Source organism: Triplophysa dalaica, chromosome 13, assembly GCF_015846415.1.
Source record: "Triplophysa dalaica isolate WHDGS20190420 chromosome 13, ASM1584641v1, whole genome shotgun sequence".
NCBI classification, from domain to species: domain Eukaryota; kingdom Metazoa; phylum Chordata; class Actinopteri; order Cypriniformes; family Nemacheilidae; genus Triplophysa; species Triplophysa dalaica.
Window position 1 is genome coordinate 15,135,004 of NC_079554.1, and position 13,124 is coordinate 15,148,127.

Sequence of the window (13,124 nt, forward strand, 5' to 3'; positions counted from 1 at the left end):
GCTAACGAGTAGGGTTATAATGGTTCTCGGTAAAAAAAATAACTACACCATTCTCCTCAAACAGTTCGGCAGGCTGTTTAAACTAAACTCATTCAAACTTCGCCAATTTAAACATTTAGGTGCAAGATGATGCATAAGAGAACTCACAAGGAAAGGTGAACCTAAAACATGATGCAAATATTAAGTTGTCTTTGAAGTCTTGCGCTAAAACGGACAAATTCAAACGAGGTAGGTCAACATTTCCCTTTCGTTGAGTATCTAACAAACATAGTAGGTTTTGTCTTAAGTGAACAGACGAAAAAGACGAATAACAACGCATGTGCACAGTATTAGTTTCCTGCATCCGTTACATTCCTCTTAAAGCAACAGCAGAAAATATTAGATCGCGAATGTAAGATGCTTAACTGCCTCCCAAAAAGATCTGTTCATGTTTCAAACCAATGATTTCCACTTAACTGCAAGCCTTCCATGAACTATGAGCCACTTGGGACAGTGCTTACGATAATAGACCACAGTGACATTCAGCATTCCTGTCTGTCTGTGAATCACTTAACCTGCATGACCTTACAGTGTGTCTCTTTATGACATCACTACCCATTTGGGAGAAGTCATCCAGTCTTATCAGACACGGATCCCTATTCTCATGAGGTCATAAGCTATCAGTTCCAGGTCGGCAGCCACACAGTGATGTGCTGATGATATTGCCCCTGAGAACCATTGAGAAATAAAACGGTTTGGAATAAAATGGGTAGTAAAAATAAATCAGTTATTATTAAGTTTCATCAGGTTGTGTAAACATCCACCACATCCATAAGGGTTGATAAAGGGATTCTAGAGCTTATTCTTGTATTGTTTTGATTAAAAACAGCTTAACCAAATACATCCATCAATCACTGACCATGCACTTCAAACAAGACAAGGTCAAACATAGAGACAGAGGGAGATAAAGGGAAAGAGGGGGTGGTGGCCATATTAGGAATATTTTTACCCTTTAACATCTCTTGTTGTGTGGTCACTGTGATTAATGGAGTAAAACATGTCCTCTGGCTCCACAAGGACTAAGCCATTTTGCCTAGAGGGAAATATGCTTGAAGGTTTAATTGTGTGTGTATTTACATAGCGAGTGTGTCGAGAGAAAAAAAACAATCAAGAACAAAAGGATTTCCTTTTAGAAAGACTGTTATACTGTAATTATAAAATGGTCAAGACGAGAAAAAATTTGTGATTAGTCCAAGTCAAAACTGTAAAGGGTGACATCACAGCTGTTCAGCAGCTATGGCTCATTAAACTGAAAGATTTATGGCTTTTTACACCCCAAGAGTGCTGACCAAGAGATTCTGAATCCGCACCCTGTCTAACAAATGAGCAAAACAACAGACAGGAAATGCACACGCATCACTAAGCAATAACCATCCATGGCCTGCTAGCCATCACCTTTGACCACTGTGATCAAGTGAGCTTAGATATTGACCTTGGCATTCTGGATAACCTAGAAATGCTGAGTCATCCGTTATTGGATTAAACAGGTACAAAAGCCAAAGCAACTTCAACCCAGACAACGAAGAAGAAAATACAAGCGTGACGGAGCTAGATATTATTAAATAAAACCAAATAATATGGTATAGATGTATTTTTCTTTTTTAAGCACTCATTTTTACCCAACGTCTGGCTCCTTACAATTTTCACCAATACTGCACCACAGGAGTCCCAGACTACACACAGCACATCCACAACCCTAATCCAAAAATAGAAATAATCTGTCTGAAATGGCAACCCCATCCAAAAAGCCTTTAATTTTGTCTGGGTATGAGATTGTGGGTCATCGGGTCACATATGCCTCATCATATAATGGGTAAAGGGATGAAAAGAGCACTGGAAAATGGATCAGATGTGTCCAAATCTGTTCAGTCGTTTCTATGCCCCCTTGCTTTTTTCTCTCATATGACATTTAACATTTCTAGCTCTTAGCATTCAAGTCCAGCAATAAGTGGATGTCTTCAAACTGTGAGATCTATGGAGGCTAATCCATATCATTATAGATGCCACTATTTTCAGAGTATTTGGTGTGTATCATGGTGAATCGGCTACCCAAGTTCGGTTAAATTTCAATAAAGGCTCTCAAATTCTATGATCATCAAAACATTTCAATCATACTGTAGGAGTGTTTGCACCAGGGGTCTGAAAACAGCCGTATACACCACAAGACAAACTTATGAAAAAAGGAACGGGTCTTCCTATCGCTCGTCGGTTGACTCGTGGGCGGGCTATTTCTTTTGCCTTGCCAAGGGCATGCTTTTCTGGGGAAGTTGCCCAATAAGGACTAAGAAAAGTCATTACATAACAGTTTTTCATGTTCGAAAAAATCTTTCAAAACCTATACAAACCTTGGTGGAGTGATTCGAGCTCAGAAAAACTACATAATACGTCCAACTGACAAGTTGATGATGTTAAGCATGAGAAGCCAGCACGTTTAACATAGTAAAGAAGTCAGAATGCATGAAGCAGCGTTAAATCACCCCTTTAATATTTAGATCATGACCATTGCTATGATATTTATGTTTTTTTTTATTTTGGCATTTGGCAGACGCTTTTAATTACCATACATTTGTTACCAAGTATGGGAAATCACTGGAATCGAACCCATGACCTTGGCATAGCTAGCGCTATGCTCTAACCACTAAGCTACAAGAAAGCAATTGTATGTTCTGTAAATTTTCCATTTGCAAACCGTAAATGCATACACAAATCCAGTGTTTGCAATGTAATGAATGCATACATTATACAGTATACATTTACTGTGTTCTTAAAAGCATAAAAACAGTACATAGTCAATAATACAATAAACTGTACCATATAACAAGCTATTAAATTCATGAGGAAAAACTACAAACATGATTTACATTTAGGTCAGCAACTCATTATGGGCTAATTAGCAGTTCCATATTGCCTGTCACTCAAGTGATTTACAGATCGAGGTTAACAGTTGCATCTTCAGCAGACAGCAAAATGTCCGTGTGGACAAAGAATAGCTGATCACATGGATATTGCCAACTCATTCAAACTGTACATCTAAAAATGAACACTAGCTTACATATACATAAAGAGAGATAACGCATTCGTTTCGCATTTCTGTATCAAGTGATAGAAAAAGTGTGCATACATTTAGGCAAACAGATCCATTTAAACATACCGAGTACAACTGATTTTGGTCTGAGTGGAAAACCATCGTCAAAGCATTAATGCCATAGTGTCATCAAACACATCTATCACACGAAAATTACATTAGGAGTCCTGCAGGAGCGCATTGCTCATTTTGTGTGAGGGTTTCGCATTCTTTATTAAATCAAAAGAGCCATAATGGCCCTTGGTTGTGCGTTTGTCACTTTGTACATTCCACTGGGCCATTCAACAGCCCCTTGAGGACAACCAGCGCAAATCAGGTTGAGTAGATCATTTGCAAACCAAATCTGCAGTCTGCTGTAACTAGAAACCCATGTTTAACTTGTGGATCAAACTCCATAGAATTATCAAAACCAGTGGTTCTCAAACTTTTTCATTGTAAGGCCCCTTTTGTGTAGAGTGCATCGCTATGTGCCTCCCAAAATAAAGACTAATAAACTTAAATTTACAATTTTAATTAAACCAAAAACATATTCAATTATAGAATACTGGAACATCAATTATTTTCGTTGGTGGTCTAATTTTTCCGATGTTTGATAGCTTAAATCTATGAAAAAATTATATATTTCATAAAATGCCACAAAATCCGTGGCCCCCTTGATATATCTTGGGGCACCCAGTTTATGAACCCCTGATCTAAACATTTTTAAGAAGAAGAAACATGATGTGTTGCTTATATACACTTACAACAAATGAGGCAGTGAAACAAAGCAAAATCGGATGATGGAGGGATACCAAGCAAAGACATCTGTGGTTGCACATCAGCTCTGAATGTATGTCAGTGGAACAGACAGGAAAAAAGCATACACAATGGAAATACAAGATGAGAGAGAATGAGAGAGAGAAGTAAGAAGTGAACAGATGCGCCATTGCTCTAAGTGTCAGTTGTTATTAGTAAATAAATAAAACAAGCACTATCCAAGGGCTGTGTGTATATTATGTGTGATGGCGAACTATGCTTATCCAATTACACACCAAATTCAGCCCAAACCCCTGACCCCCTCTGTGCTCAACTCAATTACCCTCCATGACAGAATCACAGCAAGACAGAACCACAGCAAATCTATGCTAACAAGACAGCCCAACAACATGTATTAGTACATTTATTCAAAGTCCTTAATTCCAATTATAGGTCATCTTTATAATATCCCAGAGCATGTCTTTTTGGTGAATAAAGGTTATAAGTAATAACTACTGGTCCAACATAAATGAAGAAAGATCAAAATATCCAAATCGGTTCAATTCTAGGCAACAATCAAAAATGTTAGACAACATTCAATTGACCTTTACATACTGCCATGATGAATGAAATTATTTCTCTCTTTAATAATTCGGGTTTCTCCACCCTCCTACACCATCTCTGTTTTTACTCTTTGCGTGAATATAGCGATATAAGCAAACCCATGCTGGGTAGCTTGGCCTCCTTGACAGACTTTTGGCAATATCATCAGATAAAGTGCATATTTACACACCTTAAGGTTAGACATCTTGTCTCTTGTACAAATAAAACTGACTTTCCTTGTCAGTATTGTGACCTTAAGCCTCTGACAGGTTTCATTTCCCTTGAGCTACAATGATTGCACCTTTCATCATTAGTGTAATGAATTGGCTGTTATATCAAAGATATTGTACTTTGGAAAGTTAGCTAACTTTTTGATCCCCAGCGCCAAGCTCTCAGCATTTTCACGGATGACTCAATCAGCACACAAAAACACACGTCAAACAATCTTCTGATGCCAACTGAGAATAATGCAGAACAAATGTCAATTAAACTTTGGTCATTTAATTCTCTAAAATATGCCATTGTTATGTCCATAAAAATAAAATAAAAAGATCATCTCATCATATCATCCTTAGAATGAAAGTTAATTTTTTGGAAAATTTAGCTTGTAAACATCCAAACGATTTTGGACGAAATGATGCTGTTAATCAATTCAGAACTAATCAATTCAGATGTTTTCAAGTAACAGTTATCATCTAAACTGATTGATGTTACAATACTTCAATATTACAGGAAAATGTCTTTACTCCAAGAAATAACCATAAGAATGTCAACCATGGTCTAGTTTTTAATAGGAAGAATCCTTATGATCATTACCTGGTCTGATGCAACATCTACATCATGCTGTGACATGGTCTCTCTCTACTGTAAATGCCTTTATTATGACCAAGTATAGTTTGTCCTTTTTATATTGTAATGCACTCAGTTTTCTCACTAAAACACCAAACAAGCTTTCCTTTCACTACATAATTTATCAAATGAAACATTGCCCTCATGGATTCAAACAATGTCTTTGACACAAAGCAATAGCTCTATACTACTTGTACCTAATTGAATGTGTTGTTAATAACACAACCTGCAACCTTTTCATTCCTTTTTCATCACGTCTAAGGCATCTAACAGCCAAAGGGAATTTTTACTCGAAACTGCAAATGGATTCGGTTCACTGGGGGCTTCAATTCAAGCATGACCTCTGGTTCTTTTAAAGAACATGTACATTGTTCTTAGAGAATCAATCATTGTAAATGCTGAAGAAAGTGACACAATAAATGTCAACATATATATCACTCCGATTTGTCCTTTGATATGTTTAAGATGTTGTATTATCAAACATCTAAAACAGATAGTTTGAGACAACAGTTTGAGATATTTGTATTTAGCAAATCTTTTAAAAGCTTTTGTACAGCTGAATTTCTGTCTGATTGTTCTAATGCTTGGTCCATTTGCCATGACTTGCCTGCATCAAAAACTGATTTGAGAAAATAAACTGGAGATAAAACAGCTGCGAGAGTAATAGGAAGGCTTGGAGATGAAGTATTTTTGTATGCAAAACCTGGAAGCGAGATAGCATTTTAGGACTTCCCGTTCCATCGCTCCAAAGTCTATGGGTTATTTTAATGGGTTTTTGGTTAATCACCATAAATTAGGTCTGTGATAAACAAAACCTCTTTATATTTTCACATTTTATCTATGACATACTGTAAAACACCAATGGTAACCTGCTTGTGACTTTTTAAAGGCTTATTGCATCTTAAAACGGCGGTTGCTAACAAGTTGCTAAAAGCCACTACTTCTTCGGTGGGGACGTTAGACGTCATCGCGCATATAATGCTCACAAATAATCCAACATGGCCACTTATCTCTTAAAATGTAGATGCGGATTCATTCACAGAGTAATAATTTACCAGGGAATTTTTTTTTTAATAAAGTTTGAAAGAGTTGTCGGAGACTTGGTGGTGGTGACGTTGATATCGAGCGACCTGAAGTGCGGTCTGTTTATAGCATTGTGTTAGCTTTTCACTTCTGCCGATTGTATTTTGGCTTCAAAATTAACAAATGTTGTGTTAATTTGTAAAGATTATCTTGATAGACAAAACATGTAAACAACATCAACTGTTGTTAATCACAGAGCTTATTTTTTGCGATCTTCCCAAAGTCTATGGGAAAAATGAATAGGCTTTCGGTTTAGGGAAGCAGCAGTGCACTTACTTCCAGGTTGGCCTACAACATTACGTCATCTCTGATCCTCTCCATAATGGTTTATCTATTATATTAGGGTAGGGGGTGTGTATGGACTTTCTAATTAAATCTTGTAAGACTTATTTTTTTTAAAACAGCTCTTTTACAACCAACAAATCATTTGCGGTTTTAAAACATGAGACAGATCTGGTACATAGCCATGTAAAGCTTTTAAATCTTAATTTGAATATGTGCAGGTATTTGGATATACAAATGAATCAATTGACATCCTACGCTACTACTGTCTCCACATACAGTATCACTTATATTGCTATAAAGTGATTTGTTGATCTACCTTCAAAAACAACTGTCAATTTCTTACCTCTTTTTCATTAGTTAGCTCTTATTATCACTCCCTGGTTACAATTGCAGATTCAATTACAGTTGCTCCTTCATGCATACTGAAATGTAAATTTCTTCTGTGATGAAGAACAAGGTCACATCTCATGCATGCAGGGCTGATGGCCAGGCTCCTGAGAAGAATGGAACCACAGAATCGGCGCTTAATCAGATATTAAATAATCCGGTAGAAGGTAAATAATGATATTAATAAATAATTCTCATGTAATTACTGATAAAGGCATCATAAACTCTTTGTTTTTGATTGCTCGATCTGTAAAAATGAGGTCAGTTGCAGAGACTCAAAGCAAATGCAGGATCGCATTCGCAAGAGACCAACTGTTACTGCAAGTTTAGGAAGTCTGACAGGAAAGGTTAAGGCTAGAAAGCTGTTGAAAAGCCTGAAAGCTTTTACTTTTCAGCAGCAGGACTGCAAACTGAGGTGATTAGACCTAAAGATGATTAAATGCCTGATATTTAAATTAAGATATTTAATGGGCACCTCAGTATATTTTATGTCCAGAATAGTCCAGCCTGAGATGGCACACTCAGTTAGTTTACTAAAATTCTGATGCATAGCAATGGCCAAAATCTCCAGTTTCAATCTGATCCGGTTGTGCACATCTTTTTACTAAGCATACAGATTTGGTCAAAAGTCTGGTTCAGAGCCTAGTGTAAGCACCATCACAATAAAACAGGTTTTATTTATAAGTCTTGGAGACATATAAATAAACATCTTTCTTCCGGCAACCAGCATGTCAAGGAAAGGAAACTGTTTAGATAAGTGTGATTACGGAACCACGCTGACCCACATTTTGGAAAGAGACAGACAACGGCATGCTTTTCAAGTGTGCTTCATACAGTGTGGATGGGGGGGAAAAACATGCCCATGGGACAGCATGCATGTCCACCGCTTTGTTTAGTCGCCACACTCCTATGTCTTTTGGCAGTCAGTCAGAATTAGAGCGAGCACCCAAACACAGACATGCAGAGACACACATATGCAAACATAGAAGACCAGAGGCTCTGCTCAAGTATTAAGCTTTTCAGAACATAAACGTGCGTACAACTGAAAGAGAAAGTCATTACAAAACGCTGTGAAATTACAATATCACTCTTCTAATCATAAACAGAAATCACTGGATTGTGAAATCAACAAACAACCACAATCACAAACCCGGCACAAAATCTACGCTACATCTAAATGTTGCCATGGCAACCGTCAGCCCCCTCCTATTTCATCTGTCCTCCCTCGTTTTCTGCGGACGGAACAAAATCAGTCTGAAAATCAGCAGTCTTCACTGAACTTGTCAAAAATCAAAGAAAAGCTCATACAGATTCAGAATCCCATTTGCAGCCAGAAGAGCTGCATGAAGCCGACACACACACATTAAGCTTAATGTGCACAATAATGATATAAATAAGCATAAAACCAGAATAAATGTGTCCTGTGGAGACCCTGTCAAAGAGCGTCATAAATCACCAGTAATTAGATGGTATTAACCCCCATTTTCCTCTGGTTGGTGGAATGTGTTTATGTAAATGTCACCATGGCAACATATAGGAAAGCCTCAAAGAATTCTTAAACAGGTGGTAATGATGTTCTGTAATGAAGAAGAAACAACAGAGATCTCTACCTTTCATTTCGCTGCACTCTCATTACGTTACCATGATCGTACAGAAACTAACCAAATCCTTTTAGTTAACATACAGTATAAACATCTAGGAAAAAAAAGAACATTCTTACATAGAGTAAACCATGAATATTTTAGAAACCCTGTAGGTGCATTGAATAAGTACTACATTCATTCTTTCACCGTGTCTAGATGAATTATAATGTTTCTTTCCCTATTGTGTGTTTGTGCATTTACATTTATTTATATCTCAACAGAATAATTCCAACGAAGAAATCTCCCAGCTGGGACATTCAAACATGTTACTTGATCCCTGCAGATTCATTCTTAACATACAACATGAGTTTATTTGTACCATATGGCTCAGTTTTACATTTATACTACATGCACCTGTTGTAAACAGAACATGTAGCTCTGCCCTATGGGATATATGGTGGGTTATTTTAGTGTCTCGACAGATGCAATTCAGATGCCATTGGATTGTTTATTACCACAAGTTATGAAACTCAGCCCTGCTTAATAATCATGGGTACTACAAGACAATTAGACTCAACTCTTACAACACAACTAAACACCACATAAAACAGAGACTGATGCTATGTTCACTGATCAAGAGCAGTCTAATAGAAGTGAAGAAATGTGTAGTATGAATTCTCTTAAAATGACAAGAAAATGCAATTCTCAGAATAGTAAACTTTTGCCTATAGTCAGTGACATTACCATCAGGGTTTTGGCCCAAGTCCAAATATTTATCTATGGGCAACCCCAGTTTTCTGCAGCCCCAATGTGGGGATAATATCACCATGCTGTTGAGCAGTGCATTAAAGCCTCTGGGGGATCCTTTCGACCCTGCCGCATATCTCTGTGGAGAAAACATGTAAACTACACACAAGACACTGGGAGGGTCTCTAAATTACAGGCTTTACTGTACTTTTTTAAGATGAAGACACTGGGATCTTTGTGAACCTGTATGTTATCTTAAAGCAGAGTGCTCGGTTAGAGACAGACCATATGTGCAGTCAGCATGAGACTAATGTCGAACAGAGCAAAAGCTATAATGTGTGTGTCTATGTGAATCCATCATGTCCAGTTAAAGTGATAAGGCATCATTAAATAAATAAAGTTCTTCTCTGGCAAAGAAAAACATAATGGGTATTTATTGCTCCTCTGGGGGCATTCATGGTATCATGAAAAGGATTATGGCCTGCCTTGTGAGAAGAAGGCATTCCCCTGCTTGTCAAAGGATCTTCATTGGTCAGCTATTAACAAAATAACCACAAATAGGCATAAAGCTACTGTAATCTATTTGTGGATAAACTGTCCATAGTGAGATGTGAGAAGAGAAATCATTTACTGTAAAGTAGCAGCAATAAAATTCGATTTTAAACACAAATTTTAAATCTTAAAATTCTCTGTATTTTAGCAGGTAAACATTCACAACGATCTGCCACTTTACAGTTCTCAGTGACAATCTAAAGTAGGTATGTATACTGTAAATAATAGCTTCAGTTCCATCTAAAAGCAAAAAAACACAAGCTGAAAAGTGCTTTGACAAACACAATAATTAAAACTGAAACATTATTTAGCAGCACTACACAATCACACGGGATGGGAGCATCACATGTACTTCCCCAATTTAACACCATAATATATTGTTGCCTCGTAAATCACCAACAATGAATTTAACACTCCACACAAGTGTGTTGTTCATTCTGTCTCAGCATATGTTCAATGAGTGCCTAGGGGACCATATGCTGTGAGGTTATCTTTTCAGAGTAAACACAGACACACCAAGGAACTTTCAGAACAGACTGAATCAAATGAGCCTTTTATGTGCTTGCATTGACTTGTTAGGATCTTCTAATTGTTCTACAGCAGAAGCCAATAACATGCAAACCGAATCACTGGTGACTAATATGAAGTCTTACTTAACTATAGCTAACTACAATAGCATTTGATTATTATGTTCATGGGGTGTCTTGTAAAGTGATCTGAGGCCAAAACCATTCACTCTAATTGACTTGTAAACACATGCAGGTGAAGCCATGAATTATTCTAGTTCGTATTTACTTACTAAAGAGAACAATGCAGACTCATTTATTAGGTGTGACAGAGAATTTATGAAGGCGTGCGATTTTGTGGACACTGTAAATGTGTGGGTTTTAGATTAAAAGTGCGTATTGCGTAATATTATAGAACGATTTTTCTTATTTAGCATCTCTACATGTTGACATATTCAGTTCTATGGTGCAACAACCAGTTCATAAAAAATAATAAATAATACTACAAGTGTGTGTACTAATCCATGAAGAAGCAGGTTCACACTTGGACCACTTCAAACCTCTTAAATGTCCCATGATCTGGTAATTCATTCAGTCGTTTATCATTCCAGCTGCTAAGAACTATTAAAATACTTAGAAACAACATCTGGCCCCCATTTACTTCCAACATATGGACACAACACCACTGAGACATTTCTCAAAATATCTTCTTTTGTGTTTCACAGAAGAAAGTCATATGCAGGTTTACAACAACATGAAGATGACTTTTCTTATACTTGGTTGTACAGTTGCACAAATCCCATTGCAAATCCCCCACATTAAATCCCTATAATGAATTGCATTGACAAATCTGATCAGGGGTCCCAACATTCACACACCCACCACCTCTTAACCCTTTGACTCACACATGCTTACACACACTCTGACTCAAACTTGCAGCTCACACACACAAAGTCAGAGAATTGGAGACAGTCAGGTACGAATTATCAGCCTATAATCTGATGTTGAATGCTGGATTTGATGTGGTGTGAAAGCATTTCCGGCACTAACCAATCAATGATACACCCAGTGATCCCAGAAACCCATTAGAAAATGCAGGGTGTGTCTGTGTCTGAAATCGGTCTTTAGGCTATTGATTTTGAAAACCATTTTAGTGCAGTGTTCCCGTCATCATCCCCATCACCTCCTTCTTCATTTACCTGCATGCCGAGCCAGACAGCATGATCCGTAGTACCTTGAACTGGTGAACTTACATTTTAAGTTACTTTGTCCATATTGAGTGGGTTCACCTGAACTGACCCTACAATCCTATTTAGGGTTAAGTGCACGCCACATGGTTAAGGCACACAAGTGTAAACAAACTGCTCCTTACCTTATTAGAGTATGGTGGCCGGGCAAGATTTATTCCGTCCCTAATGAGTTTGTCCCTGATCATTATCTTCAGCTTCAATTTTGGGTAGACCTCCAGCTCCTTGCGGTGGCCCAGGGTCAAATTCCTAGGCGCCCCCATGTAGCCCACGTTGCGCCCGGCTCTGTCACTGCTTTGCTCGGTCCATGACCTGGAGCCCCGCATCCTAGAATCACACTGCTCCGCCATGCGACTCGTATACATGGGTGACACCGCGGGCATCGGCTCTAGGGTAAAATAAAGCCCAGTCGCAGTTTCCTTGTCATCGTCTTTTAACCTCTTCACCGCATCGTGAATCCGCTGCCGGTGGTGCGGTATAAAAACACCTATGGCATCCAAGTCCGGATCTCCGATCTGCTTGCAAACTTCCAAGTCGTCGTATCCGTTATCCACAAAAGCCTCGACATATTGGCACAGCTGAAGGGTTTTCAACCATTCGTAGACGATGTTGGGTCCGCTGGTCATCATTTTGAATGAAGTTTAAAGCTCAGATCTGTAAAGGTGTGTTTACCTTTGTGAGCAGGTGACTGGCTCTTCCCAGCGCGTGCGCGTTACTATTGCCATCGAAATGAACGGCCCATCTTTGTACCTTCATTGAAAATGTTCAGGTCGCAATGGAGAAACACTTAGGAGAAGCATTTTAAAGAGATTAACTCGGAAAACAAAGTAGTCATACAGCTTTTGATTTGAGGGGCACTTGAGCGCGTATTAATAATGGCAATGTTGAGACCATTCAACTTGTCACGGCTATTTACATTGAATATTCCACAACTACCGACTTCTCTCCTCCACGTTTAAAGCGCCATTCACCGAGAACGTTTTCCTCCTCTTAGCTGCAAAAGTCACCCATACACACTACATTTTCTTCGTCTAATTCACCGTTAATGCAGTAGCGCCAAAACATAGCGTTGAATGTTACCCACAACGTGTATTTCCAACGGTCCTCTCACGAGCCCCTCCGTCCTTCCCTTGTGTATGTCCGTGCGGCTTGCAGCCAACTCTTTCCCCTCAGAAGACAAACGAAACCGCGTCTCTCCGGTTTGGAGACGAGCACATGTGGTTTCAGAGTTCTTGCCGCTATTTGCTGAGCAGTCTAATCGCGTTGGCGGCGTGTCGGCGGAGCAAAAGATCGGTTTCCTCAACGTGGCGACGTTTGGCGAGCCGACGCGCATCAGATTTGGGCACGCGCTGTCAAACTGTCAGTTTGGCGGAGTTTGAGGTAAGTGGCCGCGAGCTAAAACACTCGCGAGACGTTCCGGAAA

At 38.6% G+C, this 13,124-nt stretch overlaps 1 protein-coding gene across 4 annotated transcripts in view; it reads right to left on the minus strand.

Moving 5' to 3' along the window:
* Nucleotides 1-13,080, minus strand: part of sash1a (SAM and SH3 domain containing 1a) — a 184,883-nt gene extending 171,803 nt beyond the window's left edge. For all 4 annotated transcript variants that reach the window (XM_056764397.1, XM_056764396.1, XM_056764394.1 and 1 more), the window contains exon 1: nt 11,827-13,080. In XM_056764397.1, coding sequence (XP_056620375.1) covers nt 11,827-12,330 — 504 coding nt within the window. In that variant the 5' untranslated portion in view covers nt 12,331-13,080. The remainder of the gene's footprint in view (nt 1-11,826) is intronic.
* Between the last annotated feature and the right edge of the window lie 44 nt (nt 13,081-13,124).